The sequence below is a fragment of the Bactrocera latifrons genome, unplaced genomic scaffold, assembly GCF_001853355.1.
Source record: "Bactrocera latifrons isolate USDA-ARS-PBARC rearing strain unplaced genomic scaffold, ASM185335v1 scaffold_3, whole genome shotgun sequence".
In the NCBI taxonomy this organism is placed as follows: Eukaryota; Metazoa; Arthropoda; class Insecta; order Diptera; family Tephritidae; genus Bactrocera; species Bactrocera latifrons.
Genome location: NW_017536629.1, coordinates 759043 through 782480, shown reverse-complemented (window position 1 = coordinate 782480; position 23438 = coordinate 759043). Strand labels below are relative to the sequence as shown.

Here is a 23438-nt window from a genome sequence, read left to right as displayed (position 1 = left end):
TACTATTATGGTGAATCAAAAAAACAAACATTTYTTCGCTTGGTATATTGAGAGATAGGTTCTCTCAACTGTAAGAAAATTTGCCTTTAAATAGACAAACTTCAACCGATATTGTAATAGACCTTTTTTTGAGAAGCGCATTCAATTTTCTATAAAATCGATGAAGTTCAAGCWCATACTTGAAGAGATTTTCTCAAAGGTGCCTAGAARTTATCTTTCAGAGTATCAAACGAAAAATATATATTCGTTTCTTTGAACCACCCTAATATATGCRTAATAAAATCTATTTAATAATCTTTACGACATGCAATCTATGAAGGGCATAAACGATTTCGCAACACATTACCCATTTTCCTTAAGGCCAAAAAACACATACAAGTATATGTACGTGTGACCGAAAGATGAAACTTACCTGCAAYTTTACTGTCATAAGCCACGCCAACGCCACATATACCGTTATCTCTGGCAGCAGCCACTTCGCCAGCGCAACGAGTGCCATGACTACAGGAGGAAAGGGGAGAACGAAATTAAACGAATGTGATAATACCCGAATAGTGGTTGACGAAAGAGGAGAAAATAAACGCCAAGGGCGCATTTTAAAAGTATGAATATTTTACAGGTGGACACTCATTGGAGTGCCATAATAGTGACATAAAATGTGTGTCTGCAGTATTCATGTCTGTTGAATGCCATTGCGCCATCTTTCATGTTATAATATATCATAGTAATAATGTATGTATATACATGTTTTTGTGTGCTTATTTGTGTACATAAAAGCTCGTATGAGGCTTACGAAGAGATTAGCTCACCTATTGAACCAGTCATCGGTGTAACGCGGATAGGGGAAGGGATCATTGCTGCTGAAGTCGTAGCTAGCCTCAGCATTCTGAAAGGCAAAAACATAAAGTTGTGTATAAAAAAATGTTTGGATTAAAGATTTAAATATTTTATATGCTTACAAATACAATGTAATTTTTAAACAAAAAATGCCAAGCCGCATAATGTAACACACTAGAAGAACAGAAAGCCTTTTCAATTATACTTTCATTATCGGTTGAATTTGCACTGGAAAAATGACAGTGAAGTTGGACTTTTATTTAAAACAAAAAAGTTGAAAGCTGATAAGATTCGCTTTAATTTTCATTACTCCCTTCTTTTTTATATCACTCGTAAAACTGTAGAGCTTTTATTTACGCGCGGGTACTCAAAAATGTATGTGGTTGACTGAATTTGCATTTGCCAAGCAACCTTTTTGTTGTGGCTAAACAACCTTAAATACCGTTAATTTGCTGATCTCACAAAATGTCTAAGCTCATAGGATACTGAAACTAAAGGGTTGACTTTCCCACTTTGCCAACTGTTAAAATGCTTTAAAAAGTTTCGGGTACAGTGGCAATAACACTAATGTACTCAGAAACACAAAGAAATATTATTATAACCAGTTATGAGATGTGGTTGTTAAAAAACTAGTAGTCACCTGAAATGCAAAACTACAAATCATCAAAAAAAACCGAAAATGAGTATTTTATTGTTTACGATTTACTAGATCATATTACATATATTACATATAAGTGGCATAAAATTTTCAGCTTCCGTTGTCAGATAAAAAAATCACATTTTGTATCAATATGAGTGTATGATGACCAATCTATAACCATWTTATAACCAAATCGAAATTCGCTGTCAGATATAATAACCAGTTTATAACCATTTCCTTCGAATTGCGTGAATAATAATCACTCGATAACCACTTTATAACCAATACATAACCATTTTATAACCAAAACTCAAATTTTGTTCTTATATGAGCGGTTTCTATAATAATACATCGTTTTCCCTCGCCTTATTTTGCATTTTAGGTGACGTAATGGTAATATTATAATGTTTTGAAGTGATTTTTCTTAAGGCTACCATGACGTTCGAAGGACGAATGAAGTTGTGTAGGGTAATAAAATATACACCTTTACGGAATACATAACGCAGAAGTGAAGGAAGGCCCAATTTAATTCTTTCCGTTAAAGCTTGTAGGGCTGCCACCTTTTTAAAATTAAAGAAAAAAAGCGGGTATATGCAAAAAAACTTTTTGATTGAGAACATTTTTTAGGAGAGAAATAAGTGGTATTTTTGTAACTTTATTTCAAAATAAATTATAGCAGAAATATGCTTATGATTCTTCCGCCACGACTGGATTCGGTAGAGTGCGTTCCAAGCTAACGAAAGACCGAGTCGTCCGAGCACCTGGAGCCTTCTCACGTTCGGTGAGTGCCACAAGCCTAAAATGCAGCATTCGTTAGAGCAAAGTTACGCGATTAAATTCTGTTGGAACTCGGTAAATCTGCGACAGAGAAAATTTGAGCATGTGTGGAAGTGACCCCCAATTTTTGAACAAAGTAATCACAGTTGACGAGTCACTGATCTTTGGCGCATGATCCCGAGACAAAGAGGCTATCTTAATCTTACGAGTGGCACACGCCTGAGCAAATTCAAACTGAAAACGATGCTCATTGTCTTTTTTGACATCAAAGGCATCGCCCAACAAGAATTTGTTCCTCCAGGACAAACCGTCAACGTCAAATTTTAAATGGAAGTCCTCAAGAGACTTAAGAGAAGGGTTAATCAGGTCCGACAAGACATCACAGCCGATTGGAAGTTGCACCACGACAACGCTCCGGTTAACACCGCCTATCTTGTGATTAGTTACCTAAGCAAGGCCAGCAACCCAACGCTTCCGCAGCCGCTCTACAGCCCAGATGTGTGCCCCTGGACTTTTTTGTTTCCTTGTCTGAAAGGACGATGAAAGACAAGCATTTTGAGACGACCGATCGTGACGCCTTCAATGCTTGGAAATCGCGCTAGCAGCGCTGCATCGAAGCAGAAGGCGCCTATTTTCAAAGTTTTTAAATAATTGTAACGATTGGTTAAATAATTTGTTTAAATCATCCCGACGAAGACTTGCTCTATGACCAWAACCTCAGCTCCCGTGATTGCGCTAGTACGAATATTTCGCGAATAGTTGCGTGCAAGTAATTAATGTGAAAAATGAAGCACAAACATGAAGAAATATGTACTTTGGCTGCGCAACACCCACGAAATGGCCTCACGTGCCATATAGCAGTAGACTGCCATTTGCTTGCATTTTAATGCCGACAACAACAAACACTCGAGTAAGGCAGTCAAGAAGGCTGTCCTAAAAGGTGAAAGGTTAAACATTCAAAACTGTAACGAGCTCTTAAGTAAACACAGTCAAACGTTCATTGTCACAACAATTTAAAAGGCAGCTACTTGATGTGCGTGACTCGCACAAATTCCTACCCTAAAAAGTATAGAGAATAGGTATATGTACATATGTATGTATATTATTTTTAGGTATGTAAAGTGGGTACGTGTGAGTGACTTTGAGCATGAAAGGTGCAAAAAGTACCGTAATAGAAGTTAAAAATAAAGAAAGGCGAAGATGCGTTGAGTCCAGCGTGCTAATGGTCGGCTTTTCGACAAAAATAAGAATTTCGCTTAATATTGAAGGTACGTTGTGTCTATACAGGACAATGAACAAGCTTTGTTTACGCTCTAAAAATGAAAAATGGTGGCTATTAGGTTTGTAGTACRAAGCTTTCATGATTTAGCTCCAATCTAGCTCACCAATTTCATAAGGCATAKTTTTACAAAAACAAATAATTTAGTTATTAGGTTGTCAAAAAAGTCTTGCGGTATTTTCGATAATTGGCGCTGAGAGCGCGTAGTTCTAGTTTTATTCGTCGCATCGGGTCATGCTATACCTTTTGGAAAGCTCATTTCACGCGCTAACACGTGTTTGATTGATTGTCGTTTCTTTTAAGTCGTTCGTGAGTTATAGCGTCGCAAACATGGAGCAAAATAAAGAGAAATATATATTTTACAGTACTACTACGATAAAGGCAAAAATGCATCTCAAGCCGCCAATAAAATTTGTGCAGTTTATGGACCCGATACATTTTAAATTTCCACCGCACRGCGATGGTTTCAACGTTTTCGTTCTGGTGGTCGCAGATGCGCCACGCTCAGGAAGGCCTGTCGTTGAAAATTGCGATAAAATCGCTGAATTGGTCGAAGGAGACCGGCATAGTAGCAGCCGTAGCATCGGTATAGAGCTGGGCATGAGTCATCAAACCGTCATAAAATAAAAAAAATAAATAAATAAAAAATACCGCAAGACTTTTTAGACAACCCATTATATCATATATATATACTATAATACTTACATAGTTGAACTTCAAGTCAGGATGCATGTAGTCCACACCTACAAGAAAGAAATAACAAGCAGTTAAAGAACCGTTTTTATTCCTTACACTTACCGTCGTCCATTATTGCGGTCGTAACATTTTTGCCGGTTATACCTTGATCCCAAGCGGCCTGCACATTGAGATCCAAACGCATTTTGCCACCATTTTGACCCGTATTCTTCAGATACCATTGCAAGGGGAAATACGGATCACTTGGTTCAAGTCCAATCGGTTTTGCACCAAAGGTGGACTCGAATGGGAGACCATGAATAGCGGGAATCGCCGGCCGCAGACCACGTTTGACACGCTTGAATCCCGGCTGTTGAACTGCCGTGTGAATCTAAAAGTAAAGTAAGGTATTCTAGATGAAGAAGTCGAAACCATTTATGATGAATTTTAAATTGGCAAACTCGATAGGGTCGATCCCATCTACTGTTAATGGGATATGATATAACGGGTTTTTCAATAGCGGCGCTACAAAAGTAAACGGGTAGACACAGCTAACGACGCCACAGTTTTCCACGCTCTTTTGACATTTCTCTTCAGTAAGATTGGCCATTTCATCATGGAAAGATATAAGATCCAACAACGGATCGAAATTAATAAAATTTACAACCGAAATTCGGTGTCAATGACCTCAACTTTAAGAGCGCTATGTTCCATTTATGATCGTCAAAATCGTTCTGTCAGATCAACAATTGARCGTCTGGTGSAAAAATTTTAATCCACAGACACAGTACAAAATGTTCCCATCCCAGTGAGACAAAGAAGTGCCCATTATGTCGATAACATTGCTGCCGGTAGCACATCAATTGAGAAGACTGAAATCAGTCTCTCACACGGCGTCCTCAAGTGTTAGACATCTCTGAGACGACGTTGTGGCGAATTTTGTGAAAAAATCTTGGCCTACACTCTTACAAGATCAAATTGACGCAAGAACTGAAGCCCTTGACTACCACGATCGTCGTATGTTCGTGAATCGTCGTGAGCAACAACTTGAAAATGATCCGAATTTTCATCGAAAAATCATCTCCAGCGATTAGACTTATTTCTGGTGGAATGACTTCATCAATAAGTAAAATATGCGTTATTGGTCAATTGGCAATTCACACGTACGCCATGAGTAACCATTGCATCCTAAAMAAATTACGATTTGGTGCGGTTTATGGGCCGGAGGCGTCATCGGGCCGTACTTCTTCTGTGATGATGAAGACAAGAGGCGCACTGCTATGGATGGGAATCGCTACCGCTCAATGATAATCGAATATTTTTGGTCGAATTGCATAATATGGACTTGGACAATATATGGTTCCCACAGGACAGTATCGSCTGATTTATGCTTGAAAATCGTCGATAATTGGGTTAAACGTCTGAACTTTTGCGCGCCTGTGGTGGTCATGCAAAAGAAATCGAGYTCCACAGGAATAAAMAAGTTYATTGATATCCCAAACCGCTCTTATTGAAAAATCTGTTACTTTGTTCTTTCTTCATTGGTTTTCTCCTACAATCTTCAACTTCTCTGAACATCTCAGTGTCCACATTAAATTTGCCGATAGTGCCCTATCTGCTTTTTCTATAGACTTTCACATTCATAGAATAATAATTTTAAATTACATTAACCTCGAATATCCTCCCATTCAAATATCTCAAGCTTTTTGTGGTCTACTTCTTCCATCTTTCATTTTTCTCAATGCTCAATAAGTCTTACTGTTTACATAAATACTTAGTGTAGACACCGACTGAACGCTTAGAGCTTTGTATGCATGTTGTTTATACTTGTACAATGTAAGCAAGTGCACAGAGCTTCTAGGAATTCTCGCAAGACATTTAATCACACATATTTACATATGTAAAAGCACTGATTTCATCAAATATCATATTCTGTCACATGTCAAGGCTGCTCAATAAAAGTTTCACGTATTTATTCGTACATCTAGACATGCAAATGTCGGTTTAAGCTTCGGAGTCTTATCTATGACATCTGCACTTATTGAGCAAACATGTAATCATTAAGCTAGCATTAATTAAGTAACGCGGCTTCACATATTTAAGAGTCTATATGGGAGTGAGAAGCAAAACTGTTAACTTCACTTCTCTCCGTGATCACGAATCCAAAATCAAACATAACCAAAATACAAAACATCAAGTTGGCTCTCGCTAAAGCAGAAATATTAAGCTCGCTGTAAGCCTTTCGAGCATATCTACACCCACACGCAGAGCATGCCGGAAGCAAATGCAAATACTACTCCTCCGATGATTCACCGATTGTTGCGTGATTCTTGGCTGTGTTGGCGTATAACTACCGCAGAGTTAATCGACTGGCAATCTGGTATTTACATTTGTATTTGCGTTGCATTACTCGCTAGTCGCCCAGCTAAATTTACGTCTGGCTGTTTCCACGTGTAGGTAAACCTTCACTTCAATGGACTGCTACTGAATGCAATTTCCTAGCATTCGAATCATATTATCCAATTCAACCAGTCATTTCATTGCCTGTGGTTCAATGAAATTTGATTAATAWGCAAGAATATTGAAATGAGCTGAAATATGCAAATATGCCCACATGCAGACTGTCTGCATTTCGCCCCCAGTGTAGAGTATGCCTGAGGATCTTCTACACACGTGAACAAATAGAAACGATTGGCAATGCTGACGTGTAGAGTATGCCTGAGGATCTTCTACACACGTGAACAAATAGAAACGATTGGCAATGCTGACTAAATTAATGTTTTCCAAACGAGACGTGATGAAAAAGTGTGGAAATTTGATTGAGATCTCATTATGTTTTCGGGTATACTACTGTGGGCAAAAATTAGTAAGACTTTGTTCATAACTTTAAAGTTCTTAATTTATTCTTGAAAATCCATGTCGTTACCCTCAATATCCGAACCCGGCAGCCTCTAGCCACGAACTTACAACTCGATCCATTTACATTTAGATCCTAAAGCCTTTGCAATAAACTTTATACGAATATACCTCACACCCTCCTATGAAATTTATATAGTCATATGCCAAATATGTTTCTTCATGTGTACATATAAATTGTTTAAGAACTTCTACTCACCAATGGATGGCTCTTCAATAGTCGCGTGTGTGTGATGCTTCGCCTTGTGCGAGCGTGCGGCAATGTCCTGTGCTTGAAGTGATACTCGTTTCCGTTTCCTCCAACTAACTGCAATTAACAATAGAAAAGAAGCAATCAATATTAAATTAATACAAATACATTTATATACAAATATTATCCACGCAATCGRTAGAATGAAGGAATAGGCCTCATTCCCAACAAATCGGCATATTCCAGCAGAGCTGACATGAGATCACTACTGCGGTATATTCTAGTCAACTAATGTAATTTTCTGTTAATAAAATAAGATCAATTGGACAGTAGACCAGTGCAAAARACGTTAGACTGCAGATCTGTCAACYGTCTCAGAAGGTTCTCTGATCTTCTTAATCTTSTCATACTTGTGACCAAGGACGTCCTTATTTTCATTGAAGTGGTTCGACACTCATGTTTGGAAAGGGATTTATGAGAAAAGAGAGGAGAGACCAGCTTTGCTATTACCCGATGTCGCTATATTTCTTTTCCTAAGGTAACGATCCTTCGTCGTACAATGTTAAACCTATATACTAAATACGAGTATATTTCTGATATAAAAAATTCCAAAAGTCTTTTAGAAGTATATTGCTTATCTGAAAAAAATGTCTTTCGAAGGAATCTTAACAACGCAACCTCGGATAACTTGCAATGGTCTGTCGTCTCAAAGCTTCACTGAAATGCYATTTCCATTTTTAATTTTCCACCAACTCTTATGCTAGAATTTACGGTTAAGCCATTATATAAATAAGCGGAACTGTGTTCTCAAAAGTTTAAGAAGAGCTAAAATGTGTCTTTTAGATTTCGAGGCTCAAGTTACATTAAGAGAAAAGTTCTTTTATTTTTGCCATGACTCCCAGCTGTTTTTTTCAACTCCTACCCATTTTATTACAATGGAAAATTCGCCGCTTCCCGATTTAATGTAAGTTTCACATTAAATCACAAGAAATAAATAAAACTCGATGTGAAGTTTCAGACAGAATTCCATAATGTTGAAAACATAAATATAATCAAGTACGAACAAAACGAATTTCACGCTCCACAAACCTGGATAAGTACATGTGTATGTGTKTACATATGTGTGGTATTATTCGAACATTGTCCTGCAAAGAGCTGAGTGCGCGCGTTGCTCGGCGCTGGCCGGTAATAAAATGTAATAAGCCTTATTATGATTGTGTTCGCGTCAAGTGAGCAAAGAAAACGCAGAAACAAATAACGAGCTTAACAAGTTGTACTCTTAATTTCATTGAGTAGCCAAGAAAATATTATTGCTAGCATGAGCAACTATGACAATGTCAAYGGCGACAACATCGATTACAGCAATAATATGGTGTTGTGCATTTTCGAATTAAGCACGTGTGCGCCTTAATGCCGAAAAGCTACAGGGAGATGTGGAGCTTAAATTTTTAATGCGCGAAATCATTATTACATTCACATATGCATGAAGGCATAAAAGATCCTTAAATTTGAGAATAATATTTTAATGTATTTGAAGAAACACCGTGGTCTACCTAGGTAGTTATATATTTTGATTACTTGATAAAGCTAATATTGATATCCATGCTTCATCTCATGAAACTCTTATCATGAATTCCGATTTGGCAATGAAGATGTTGTCAGAGAACAAAAWGTTAGCATTCCGGCCACCCTATGCCATGTTTTCTGCAGCAAATTCAATTTCGAGCGAGTTTATCGAACTCGCTTTGAGTTCTTGATTTGTAATGTCTGTCAAAGATAGAGAATGAGATAGATTGACATGAGCAATATATATTTACCATGGCACACACATTGCCCGAAGACATCGTCGRAAGGTGTATGACTGTGAAWGTTGCTATCAGACTCAAAGAATTTGGGTTCCTAAAAGAACTTGTGAAATCCTCACTCACTTTGACTTCATACTGGATCACTTGGATCATGGAGTCGCCAAACCGAACTTGGCTTCTTCTCTGCTCAAATACCGGCGAAGGAGTTGTGGGTGGAAAGAAGCCGTTGGAGGTGAGTTGCAGTAAGCTWTTTTACAGAWGGGTCAAAGCTTGGCGSGAGGTTTGGGGGAGGACTTCACTGTCAGGAGCTCTTATCAACTCCAACTCTAGACTTCTAGACTATTTCAGTGTTTTCTAAACCGAGGTTGCTGCCACTTATTGTGACGGTGTGCAGCCTCCTTCAGAGAAGTGACCATCCACTCAGATAGCAGAGCAGCGATACTAGCCTTGAACTCATAAACAGTGTGTTCAGGGCTGGTCAAGGTGTGCCTAACCTCGCTTTTAATAGCATCGGTTGTCTTTGTGACAAAACTGGTATGTGTACCAGGCCACAGCGGAATCGCAGGAAAGTGAAAATCTGACGAGCTGCCAAGGAAACGTACCCTAGAACCGCTATCGGTARAATGGTAGCGAGTCGGTGCTCCCKTATTCTCTTGTGTTCCACTACTAGATAGTTGGTATCCGCAGGAACTTGACCAGCGTTGGACCAACATCGGTACATGCGCTGTCATAAAAGCCTTTTGGCCTAMGATCGGACAGGCTGGAAATTTTACTTTTGAGAGGACAAGACTCAAATCACTGGGAGTTGGCGGAAATTGAACGTCTGTGCMAATTTGTTTTTGCTACAAGCCGTTATGCTAATTTTTAAGTTCAAACACAAGGTTTCTTCTCTCTTATGGAAGGAAAACTTCCTTCGAATCTCGAAATTTATCAAAATGAATTGCAAGACTAAAATAATTCGTTGTAGTARCMATTACTCRCCCACAAGGGAAGTAARTCGAGCTGAATGATATTTTAACTGAAAAGCAAGATAATTTATATTTTCGAAATCATAACCTCACAACTTTATGGGTTATTTCAAGGAAACCGTGAGCTRCCATTTCATAAATTCGCTAGATCCATATGTCAGGCTTAGAATTACTACATAAAGGTTAATAAACTCACTACATATATGCAGATATGTTCGTCTGCTATCAAATTACTTAACACAGACATATATAACCTAGCAGCATAGACAAGTGCCCCTGCCAACGTGCCTATATAATTAATAACGCAATTTAACTACAATACGAAATAAATTGGCAAGCAATATCTATCACTTATATGTATACCAAGACGCAGAGCTACATAAGTACATCGACTTGCTCTGCCCAAAAACGAAAATTTTGTGCTTCATAACCAAATCGCCAAACAACACAAGAGAGCGATAGTAATTTAACACCCCACAGAAGCGATAGAAAGTTGGAAAACTGCAATTCAATAATGTAGCCATCTCGTGGGAAACACTATATCGCCGCATAACGGATAATTAACCATCACGAGCATGACGCAAACTTAGTTCAAGCGATTTAGCTGCAGACACACACAAAATTATATAGTATATATGTATGCTATATGTATATTCATAAACAAAACTATGTAAAGTCATGGGAGTACTTAAGTCCAGGAGTACATAATAACAATGTTGACCTTAAGAGTTCAGCTAAATAAAAACTTTGTTTTCTATATACTCGTTCACACTGATTCAATGACGCACACACATATATAAATAGATGTACAATTTATACTTGTATACTAGGGTGGGTCAAAAAAATTTAATATTTTCAATCAAATGTTTTTTTTTTTTTTTGCTTGATACTCTGAAAATCTCATTAATAGACATCTCTTAAATGGTTCTCCGCTTAACAGTTTTCCATGTTTATCAGTTTATACCCCGCTTCGAACTACTTCAAAAAATATTTCCTTTCATAGACTATGTAGCAGCCCTTCATAGAGGTGTCTATCAATAAATTTTTCAGAGTACGAAGTGAAAAAAAAAATTATTTGGTTTTTGACCCACCCTAATCTATAAGTATAAATAAGTACTATATAAAATACTATACTTAGTATATTAATATATTATATACGGGTCTATCCACTAAGTTGAATACAATTTCCAGAAGGCAAATGCCCAAACATTCGACAAGCATGCCTGACCTCTGCGAACGCCTCATCTATTATACGACCAATTGCGCACTTTAATGAAAATCCCAAAAAATAAATTACAATTATTTAAATTTACAGTTTATTTGCATTCGTTATTCAAGRAAAACTCGAAGCTGTCGCTCTTCAACTTTTCACACAATGCTTCGCCATGAAAGCGGACAGTAGCTGACGGACATCATGACGGAAGAGCACAATTGACATCTTATTGACTCCCTCCCTGAGTGCCGTCATCCGACGAGATGCGAGTTGGAGAATTCTTTTGACAAGTCATAAGAACGTATTAGCGATGACAAATGACAGCAGTTACAGCCGAAACTTCCATAATCACGATTCGGTCAGGCGTGCAATGGCAAGAAATGGAAATTAATTATGCCAAGTGTGTGCAATGTGTCGTATTTGTGGCTTATTCGGGACCACAGGCGTTCGGCCGGGAGCATGAGAATTTCAGCAAAGCACCAAACTTAATTAAACCGAATGTGTGCGTTGCGTAAATGTTGGCTTTATAGAGTGTCAGTCAATTGTGAAAGTTTCCGACGTAGCTGCAAAATGAGCTGACACACTCTAAGTAGTTGTTTAAAAGGCCAATTAAATTTGAAATTGTTTGTACACAAAAGATTTTCGCTTCAAGTTTAGTTGCCACATTCGCTATCGCAGATTATGAAGTGTGCAATTATGAGAATTTAGTTTTGCGGAGTCCATTAGACACCAGCAAGCAGTTCAGTTTTATTTCATTGTTGAYGTTTTGCTTAAGTAACTAAAGGCGTTATGTACATATATTGGTTTTGTTCTAAACAATGAAGAGCAATGTTATATCAATGAAAGGACTAAAAGTGTGAACAAAAACCATTAGAACGTGACACTTCTAAGATTGGAAATTCTACTCTAATATATTTTGATATCTGTTGAATTCTCTGGCAAGCCAATTCATTATATTCAAATATGGCTAAGATAGAGCGCTTTTCAGAAAGCTAAGTTAAATTCATTTTTTCTTTTTTTTCTTTCACACAGAGGCCTCACGAAAGCCGCAATCGTTCTAGCCATTAAGAATTATTTTCYGAAARAATAGTAAGACCTTTTAATTTCRAATTCGCATTGGTATGACTATCAGTGACATCTGTACCAAATGTTACATCAAAATAATCATTASTGTCTAGTATACGCTTGTCTTTATGAAGTASATAATGGGCATTYGGCGATTATTGCGWTGAGGGTAATTATTCAACAAAGAAGTTCCAAAAATTTTGTGTKCGGAATCAAATTTCTGTTGTCGAAGCATTTAGAATGTTAGAAAATGAATTCGCTGATTATTGTTTGCCTCGGACAAGTGTTTTTGATTGGTACAAATTATTCAACGAGGGTCAAAAACACGTTGACAACGAACCACTGCCAGGACAGTCATCAACATTAACTAATGATGAATTCATCAGCCTAAGAAAGTGAAAGCGCGATTGATTTCAAAATCACTRAATTATTTCGAAAAACAGAGTCACGTTAACGTCTGTGAAACAATTCTTTCCAACTACCAGGATGTCATGAAACGTATTATTACTGGCAATGAGTATTGAATATGTGCTTAAGATCCGGAAACAGAGATCAATTGACCCAATATTTCTTCGATTATCGAGGCMAAACTGTCAACAAGGATTACWGTTKGAGTGTTATGCGTCGTTTGCGYRAAGCTATGGTTTTATGCACCACGATAATGCACCRTCGCATACGGCATTGAGTCTTCGTCTTCGTCAGTTTTTCGTAAAATTTTCACCCAATACCTTATCACGACCACCGTATTCGCCTGACTTAGCCTTGTGTATTTTCTGGCTATTCAGCAAACTCAAAAGACCACTCCGGGGAAATCATTGTGAGTCAATTGAAGACATTAAACACTACGCGCATTTAAAGCTATTCCTGAAATTGGCTTTAACAACTGTTTCGAGAATTGGAAAAGACGTTGTCATCAGTGTATTTGCGTCAAGGGGTATTACTTTAAGAGATACTACATTGATTTTGAAGAATAAATTAAGCATTTTAAATTAGTAGATATAGTCGCCACTAAGCCTTTCGGGTTAATGAAAGATATCATCTGGGTGAAGCGAAATGTTTTCCCAAATTTTTCCGAGCTTTTTATGTTCGTGTAAAATTTTATCTGCATTTTTCAATTAAAGTGCGTTTGCCAGATATTTGTTTACGCCGCGAACCCCTTGTCTGGCGATTTTTACCAGGAAGAGAATTTAGCAATGAGTTTCCAATGAAATCATAGCTACGGAATGGGTGAAAATGTGGGAGAAGCGTTTTGGGAAGTCTACTTTACTTTCTGGAAAGATCGTGGAAACTTGCCCAATGCGAGTTCTCCTAATGACGATAACAACGTGAAAGTTAAAGAAACAGTACTTAAAACTAGTCGTGTTGGCATCACAGAGATGGAAGAGGATCTCCGCATGACTTATGGATAGACTTTAAACATTTTTGCTAATATTTTGGATATGAAACGAGGCAATGCGAGGCTCATGCCAAAAGACCTGAATCTTTTGCAAAAACGATGTCAATTGTATGTGATTGTATGTTAAAAACGTCTTGACTTATGGCAAATGAATTGAACTATCATCAATCAAAAATTCCCAAAATTTCGATTTTTTTATATCAGTCAAAAAAAAACCCAAAATTCGCAACTTTTTTTCGAAATAATCTAAAGAAAGTCCAATTTTACGTAAATTCCTTTGATAACAGCCCATTTTTTACATTTAGGCTGCAGCTGCCATTTTTTATTTTTTTATTTTTTTTTTTTTTCAATTAGGCCAATCAACCGGAATCGTGGAAAAAGTGAGAGTCCATTTTTTCGTGCGGGGCTATTCAGTACGCTGAAATTCTGTTCTATACAAAATTTTTAGTTAAAAATTTATATTTACACTATCTAAATATAGTATATGTTAATAAATGATAATGAATTTAAGGCTCTAGCTGTTTACTGGTGATAGAAAAAAATCCAAAAAAATCCCCAAAAACATGCCGTCATATGGCATACCCCCCTTAAGGCGAGCATAAAAACTAGTATTAAAACGAGCGYAAAAACTCGTCCTTGCTTTAAAACTTGTGATATTTATGCACATACAATGTAAATGTTTACGGAATGCAAATATGATTGCATTATTTTGTAACCAAATTTGGTAAACGAAACCAAAAAATAATAATCAACCTTGCATACTAYATGAATAAATAATGAACGAAAAATGCTTTGGCCATGTTTACGTTTAACAAAGTCAAAAAATAGTATTTACAAATAACTTTTTCACAAAATTTTRTTTACAAACAGATTTTTCCGTTTAATAACTACAATTATTTGTTAATTCGGCGAGTTTTACTCTGAAATGYGTTTGCTTTATTTGCAACAATGTGTTCACTAATTATTTACCCGCTAAAATTTCGTTCATTTCCGCAGAACTGCAGCCTTATTTTGTTACATTAAATATGTCTAATGCATTACGCGTCCATTTATTAGTGTGATGTGTTCTTTTTGTACCCATTACCCGTGTAAAAAACCAAAGCATGCTTTTCGAGTATCTTTAATTAGTTTAATTAATTGGGAGATAAAATGATGAACACGAAATCACAATTAACCGCTGATACCTTTTGTGTGATATTGATCGATGTACCAATCCCTAAGCGTGAGTAAATAAGAGTGTTTTTAAGTGTAATCACGTATAATCATGCAACTGAGAACACAAGCATAACACAGTACCCAMATACCCAACTACTCAATCGGTTCTTTAGCGTGACGAAGCGAATAATTTTCCAAACTTCGCAACATGTTGCAAAAGAGTAAAATAGTTTTAGTGTAATTATTTAGCATTTTAAATTTCAWCAGATGCTTTCACCTTGTAACGGGATTCCAAGTATAATCAATAGGCTTTTTTTGACAGATCACGCGTGAGTCGTGTTAAGTTGTCATGTTGCTTTTGTTCATTATTATATGGCGTTTAATCGTGGAAAGACTTACGCCTGAACAACGTTTGCAAATCAATCAACTTTATTACAAAAACCCACGTTCTGTAAAGAATGTRTTTCGAACGCTTCGCTCAACTAATGTCCAACATAATCAGCGTACTATTCGCAATACACATCACACATCTTTGGACCTAGCACTTATTATTGAATAATATTCGACCGAATAGACCACGTTCAGCACGCAGTGAAGAAAATATAGCAGCCGTAGCTGAGAGTGTACACGAAGACCATAGAGAATCGATTCGGTGCCGTGACTTGGCGTATTTTACTTTGCGATCTTAAATTGAAAACATACAAAGTACAGTCTGTGCAAGAACTGAACCCGATCGACCTTCCCAAGCGACATCGATTCGTCCTATGGGCTCTTGAAAAGTTCCAATTGTTGGTTCAATGACTATGYAAACAAGCAAAATCGCCGCATTTAGAACGAATAACAACCTGAAGAGATTCAAGATATACCATTTTATTCAACGCTTTGATGTGGATTGTGGACCGGTAGAATCATTGGTCCATATTTCTTCAAAAAGGTTGCTGGTGAGAACGTAACGCTCAATGGCGAYCGTTATCTCGCCAAAATAACCGACTATTTGATGCCTGAGATTGATGCGCGTGATGCCACTTCCCACACATCACCTCAACCAATGGGTTTATTAAGAGAACACTTCGGTAAGCAGATAATTTCATGCATTGGGCCGTTCGCTTTGCGACCATAATCGTGTGATATCACACCGTTAGACTCCTTCCTGTGAGAATATGYAAAGTCTAAACTCTATGCGGASAATCCTGCTTCKATTCAGGCCTTGGAGCAAAATTTCATGCGTGTCATTAGCCAGTTACCAGTCAAAATTCTCGAACGAGTCATCGAAAATTGGACTGAACGGATGGACCATCGGAGACGTTACCGCGGCCCATATTTGAAACAGTTAATCTTCTAAAAATAAATGCAAAGAATATTTTTTATATGATAATAAGCATTTGAAGTTTCTGTTTTTTTTTTTTTGTTTTCTTTAAAAAGGAGGGTGCCTCGAAATATGTCACCCTATTCCTGAATAATTTCGTTATTCAGGCTGAATGAGTGCACAAAATGTYGATTAATATGAGAAATATGTTAGATGCTGGTACATAAATAAAAATAAAGTATCTAATGTTAGCTGCACTCGACCACAGATTTTCCTAGCTTGTTTACGATAAAGTTTTGCAACAGCATCGAACAATTTCCTACGCTTTAAACTTTTCAAAAATCTAAATTTAGTCACATGTGCTAAAATTTGTTTTTTTTTTTTGTGTTTTTTTTTTTTTGTTTATTCATTACCACACGTGCCCCAGACGCAGCTGCCACCGCACCTGTTTACATTTTGTAATTTGAGTTATAAATAACTTAGGAATGTGCTATTAAAAACAATAAATAGCAATGTTTATAAATACTTCTAGTATTTATGAACACATGTACAGCTATGAATATGCATATATATGTACACCAAGACCTCTTCACTCTAATTTGTCATCATTTATTAGTGTATTAGTGTGGTACTACCAATACTTCAGTGGTATTTACTAGTTTTTACTTGAGCATTATGCTCGATTTGCTTTCGATTCTAGCAACAYGCACCCACAGCTTTAAAAAATACATCTTTCGCTGCAAAATTTRCATAATTTATGGATAAAATTAGCAAACGATCGAAAGTGTTGAAGCAACGCCTGCAAGCTGTCCAAATGAATTTTCCTTGGAATAATGCCACCGGCACGCAAATGGCCTTCGTGTGGTGCGCTTTAATCAGCTTGACAATTACTTGACGCCTTGGGGCCCAACAGGTTGATGGTGACTCGTTCATGCAGCAGTAATGCGCCACAAACTCACACACACACACCCACACACACGGCTTTTACCTCTAAATATATACATAGCAACAAAGTGTTGAGCATATGTGTGCGCTTAACAATTTTTGCACAGATACCGGGTGCCACCAACACAAATTTAATAATTTAATTTCACTTTCAATRACACACACACAAAATATGAGTAGTAGTAGTAGCATATTTCTTATCATTTTCAATTTACGCCTGAAAACATACCCATTTAGGTATAACTCTTATGGAAAAAGTTTGCTTTGCTCGTGGGTGTTCTCTTGTACAAACTTCATTTTTATAATCATGAGCGAGCGAGCGTGTGTGTTCAAGTGTAATTTAAATCCATTCTCCTCGACTGAAYGTTCAAAACTGAAGGCTGACGTTTTGCAATGCAAATTTCACTTTATTTCTGTTTTATTTCTGTGTACTAGTATATACTTAAAGCGATTTAAAATATGCTCTGAAGATAGATGATCTGGAGAGGCAAGTAAGGCGAGGAGTGGAGTGGTTTGCCTACATACTATACTTTTGTACGTTTTGTAACCATGTAAAGGCACCATTATGGCATACAAGTACATTATTACGTTACGGAGGGACAACTTGATGCCACCATCGTCATCATTTTGTCATAGCGCTGAGCAGCAATTTGCAGATTACTTGGAATGCGGTAAGAATAATTGACTCAGATAATTCGACATTTATCATTTAAACTAATACAAATGATTACATGKAGTTACAAATTGTTATTAAGACAACAAACAAAAGCTTGAAACATAAAGTTACCAGCAGTTTGAGTAAAACATTAAAGCATGTTGCATATTCTATGTTGCCTTAAGGTTGTGAGAAAGCTGAAAGATTTATACTAGAAGTAGATAACAGATTTTTTCAATAGCAAGAACGTGAATCGCATATAATGAAATTGTAAACCGTGGAACAAAGTTTAAGTTTATTATAAATTGATCTTTTTAGTAGGTAAAACAATTTTCTAACGAGACTTTGAGTTGTTGCTTACTCCGTGTGTTTGCCAACAAGCCTTCCTTGATAAAACAACCGTTACGTCGAATTATGGTTACTTAATAAGTACAAAATATCTTTTATGAAAATCTTGATTTTAATCAGTAATTTTGAATGTCAGCTATATACCACATATATAGTGCTCCCATCTAAACAATTTCTTCGAAGATTGCGGATTACCATGAAGTCGAATTTTCCATACAAAGACTTGAATTCGACCTTCCTTCAATTTGTATGGAAGCTACATATATAAAAAAGTGCAAGAGAGCTGAAGGAAAACACGCAAGTTCTGCTCACGGTGTCTCGAGAAAACTGCAAGACGGTTCTTGGCCTAGTCAYCTAGTCACAACTTACTGTCAACACATGTGAACCGTATTTATGTTATTAATGAAACAACATGTAGAAAGTGGAGGCAGGTAGGCATGAGAAAGCCGTTGGAATACCTCCTCTATATATGTACGGTCTAGAACTAGGATTAGGTGACTAGGAGCTCTGCAGCTCAAGGGACTGGATAAAGTTTCAAAATTTTATATCAAGTCTTTTTAAAATTCGCAAAAAGACGTTGTTGACGTACTACACGATGAGAACTTCACATCGTGGTAATAATAAACCGCCATCTGACGTTACAAATTAACTTTAAGTCTATGTCTGACGTAAAAGCCAGTCGTTGTAACCTAACCTATATACTGAAGTGGTCCAATATAGGTGGTTTCGACAATTGTTTCTTGGGCGAAAATGACTTGTGGAAGTTTCTGGTCAATATATCAAAAACTCACTAGAGTTAGTGTATATATTGGCAGACAGGCTAATATAGTCGACTCAGCTCATCAAGCTGATCATTTTAGATATACAGTTATTTTAAAAGAATAGTTTATAGTTTAAAGTTTATAGTTTAAATCTCTGACGTTTTATTGTGGATGTTAGAAACTTCAAATATATGTTGTCCAATGTAAAAACGTCACACTAATGTGGTTGCAGACAAAGTAACTTTTTCAACACTTTTTAGGATATAATTACGTGAATTAATTAAATATCTTCTCACTGTGCTTTCAAGATAAAATTAATTTGAGATAATTGATGATAATTAAATTATAAAGTCGTCTCTATCTCTACATTTCTCTCTCTCTCTCTCTCTCTCTCTCTCTCTCTATTCACAACAATACATCTAATATTTCCTAATTATTCACTTAAGCGAAATTTAATAAACTTTTCAACGTTAAGCTGAAAGTAGAAGAAAATTATGCGACATTTCTTGAGAGCTTAGTCCAATTACCAGTTAATCTAGACCTAGGTGTCTACGCTCAAAGGGGAAAATAATTTTTTTAGCTTCGAATATCATAAGATTTCGATTGTTATGTATTGGTTGACGCTATATGAAACACAATTGTTACTTGCTGAATGTTTGCCAATATTTAAGTGATGAGTTTGTWAATGTTATAGAAATTTAAATTATGTTTTATATGTATTTCAAGTTCATTTTTTTGTTGCTCCTCTGAATTTTTCATTTTTTACTTAAACAAGAATATCCAAAGTATACAAGTGCTTATAGAAGTTATAAGCAGTTAAAGTTATAAGTACATCAAAAGTACTGAGCATACAATTGTTCTATAAATACTATATTGCTCATCCGCCATGGAGTACCGCATAAATTCAGTACAATTGATGCTGACGTTAACTGCGCATCACTTTTAAAGGCATGTTTTTTTCCAGAACGCAAAATTTTTTAATCGCAAATTCCTTTTTCACAGTTGTAGGTTTATTTGCTTAACAACAAACAGCAAACATTATTATTTTTATAAACATGTGGAAAGTAACATGATTGAAGCAATACATATAAAGAATGGAAATTTCAGGGGGCGTCAGCATACAAGTAAAAAGCACAGTAGGGAAATAATGGATTTAGAGTATCCACATGCAGTTATATGATAGGAATAAAGTATATAGTATGAAGTAATAAATCTTAAACAGAATTCAAATCATTAGTTAGACAATCAATGCATCTGCAAACAGACATAAGTATATAAATATATATTTATAAAAATAAATAGCACACAACTCTCTCTCAAGAATTGCACCAAATACTTTGGGGTAGCCTTAGACAGCAAACTGCTGTGGAAGAAAGRGTGARGAAAGCTAGCAATACTTTATAWTCTGTTCTACGGTGCAGTAGCTGGGTGGACAGGCGYACGGAAATCCACTTACCGGAAGCCAATGGAAAGGGTGCAGAGGCTCGCTGCGCTATGCATAGCGGGATCTTGAAAAACAACTAGAACGTCGGCTCTTGAACTGGTACTAAACCTGCCGCCGATAGACTTCTTCGCTGAAACTGCACTACCGGCTGCAGGAGAATTTACATATGGAACCTTCGGACATAGCTCGATGGATAATGGCGGTTGGGCAAAAACCGACTACATGACCCCATTTTTCAACTGAGAAAGAAGGTTCAAAATAAACATAGAGGGCTGGCGTAAAAGTATGGCGTAAATGTATGTACAAACTGTCCAGAGTTAGCCATAAGACCTTCTAAGTTGCCGGACTACTGCAGTACATTGAAACTGAGGTCTTTGCCATTGCGAAAGCTGTGGAGCTGGCCTCCAATGCACCTGCAGGCAATTCCTAGAGTCAACATCTACGCAGACAGACAAGCAGCCATCAAGGCAGTAACCTCATATCGCATATTATCCAGAAGTGTCTTGAAAATCAGAGCAGCAGAGAAAAATTTTTCCACAAGTAAGCAACTTCACTTCTACTGGGTGCCAGGTCACAAATGTTTCAAWGGCAATGAGATAATGGACGAAATTTGCCAACAATGGTGTACAGGAAACATCTKAGAATTTGATAAACATTAGTAAACGCATGCATTGTCTATATGACGATCTAGASWAACGAGCTACCTGAGTGAAAGAACGCGAAAATCATGTGCAAAATTCCTATTAGCACTCCATAGAARAGACTGTAAGAACATGATCACTGTCTGGTGGCGACACACGCCCGATATGATTGGAGGATATGTTTGGACCAGGCTACCAGGGAAACAATRGAGCATCTCTTGTGCCTTCTTATCTTGGACCTAGGAACTGAACTCCTTCTGGTATCTTATTACCCAGCCAGTTTAACCTAACCTAACCWTACATTTGTGTGTATGTATAGTATATTATATAGTTAAAGTTATTTAAACTTTATTGCCTTAGAGAAAGCAATTTAAATACATCGAAAATAATTTATACTCTAGGGTTCTGCTTACGACATGTATATGTATATTCCAGTATATTATTTCATTTGTAGTCATAGACATTGGTATATAAATATATATTTATACACCGCACTTTGGCACTAAATTTAGTTTGAATCACTTTATTGCTCAAATTGCCATACTGCGCTTAAAAGGTTATTTAAATTCACTTTATAGCGACGATTTCGAAGTAACGTACAATAATAAATATGAAATTAACAAAAAAGTTAAAAAAACTTTTTTTTTTTTCTAACCAAAATCTTTCTTTCAGAAATTATTTACATAGTGATTGTACTGAACATTCTTTGTGGTGTTGAAAAAGTTAAGCTTTTGTGGTTCAACACTAATAGTATTTGACTCAGTAATCCTSGAACTCGCCTTAATCTTCTTACATTCAAATTTRGCATGGTATTATCATTTTTCGTATATAAAGAATTTCATACTACACAAATATACATACAAGTGTATATACACTTTCACATAATGGTTTACATAATCATACAGAATAATGTTCAGTATGCACTTTCAAGAAATAATGTCCACCATYATCTCATACAATTGCATATGAGAATTTCCATTAAAAATACGACTTCAATAGACATACAAAAGTACACAKAAATACTCACACACACACAAATAAACGAGTGAAAGTCAACAGCTGTTGTCGAATCAAGTGACAAAGCAYTAAAAGATGCCAAAAATCACATCTGCATTACTGCGTCAAACCATAATTTGAGACAAGCTCGTAACCTCTTGACATTTGCCTTGTGGATATTGCTTTTGCTCGTAAATATATACATACGAACATATAATATGAAGACGCTTTTGCAATAATGTGGATATACAAACTAAACTGGTACGTCCTGAAATGTATTTATTTGAAAATRTATCGTTCACATTTATGTGGAATTTAATCTCCGCTGGCAATCTCAGCAAATGCAGTTTGAGCAGAGGAAATGTGAGTATTTTTTTGTGTTACGCAATACATTTTATTCAAATCGGAAATTTCATAGCTGTACTTTTTTAGATTTACTCACATTATAAACAGAATTYATTTTTCAGCGTTTTAGGTGTGTAGCTTTGCTTAATAATAGTGAAGTTCAGCATCATGTCCAAGATTTGAATCGAACCGATCYTTCATGGTATGGAACATTTCTTAAATTTATGAAATTGGAGCTGTGCACTTCAATACTTTTGCTTTGGTTGTTTTACAAAACAAGGTAATACACTGAGATATCGCTTTGAAACTTTGCACACGTACTTTTCTCACCAGTAAGCCGCTCACTTATCGAAATCTACACTAAATTTGGCATTTTGGTGCAATATCCGAAGAAATTGTTTAGAGTCACTATGACATATAGATTCCTTAGAAGCTGACCTATCAAAATCAAAAAAAAAATGTTTCCAAAAATGAAGTTAAGTGCTTCTAATATGTCTTGACTCGCTCAGAAAATATGTTGAGAATCTCTGCTCTCATTCGACGGTTACAAATGAATGTGTCATCAGGCAAGTTCACATTCTTCTTTGAATATATATTTAGATCTATGCGATCTATTTGTTTTTTTATATTTCCAAACTAAATTAAAACATTTGGGCAAAAGAATAAGGCAGTAAACCAATTTTGGTTAAAATATGATATTTATATTAAATAAGTCTCACAAATGTTGTTCTATTTTTTTTTAAACGCTTTAACTCACATTAAAACGCAATATTGACAAAAAAATATTTTTATAAATAAATGGGAATTTTCGTGCAATCAATTTTCTGTTTTCATAAGCGTTAAAATGTTTTCAATCAGGAAAAAGGCCACAAAGCGATTCGGAAACCCAAAATGTGAATGGACGGCTTACTGACTTTTTAATTAACGGACAAAAGGAGCACTTTGAGTGGAACAAAAACGGACCGAAAAGGTCACAAAGTTGGACAATAAGAAAGAAGGACTAAAAAAGACAGAAAACATATTTACTCCTACATATTACGCATATACATTGTATATATATGTATACAAATACAAATATTCA

General features: G+C 36.3%; 1 protein-coding gene across 1 annotated transcript in view; it reads right to left on the bottom strand.

The window, feature by feature from the left end:
* The window catches only part of LOC108970331 (neuroendocrine convertase 2), a 63022-nt gene that overhangs the window by 4799 nt on the left and 34785 nt on the right, over window positions 1-23438 (bottom strand). Inside the window, exons 2-6 of the mRNA XM_018935659.1 lie at window positions 7324-7431; window positions 4332-4599; window positions 4239-4276; window positions 810-886; window positions 413-501 (exon numbers count right to left, since the gene is read on the bottom strand). Coding sequence (XP_018791204.1) covers window positions 413-501; window positions 810-886; window positions 4239-4276; window positions 4332-4599; window positions 7324-7431 — 580 coding nt within the window. The remainder of the gene's footprint in view (window positions 1-412; window positions 502-809; window positions 887-4238; window positions 4277-4331; window positions 4600-7323; window positions 7432-23438) is intronic.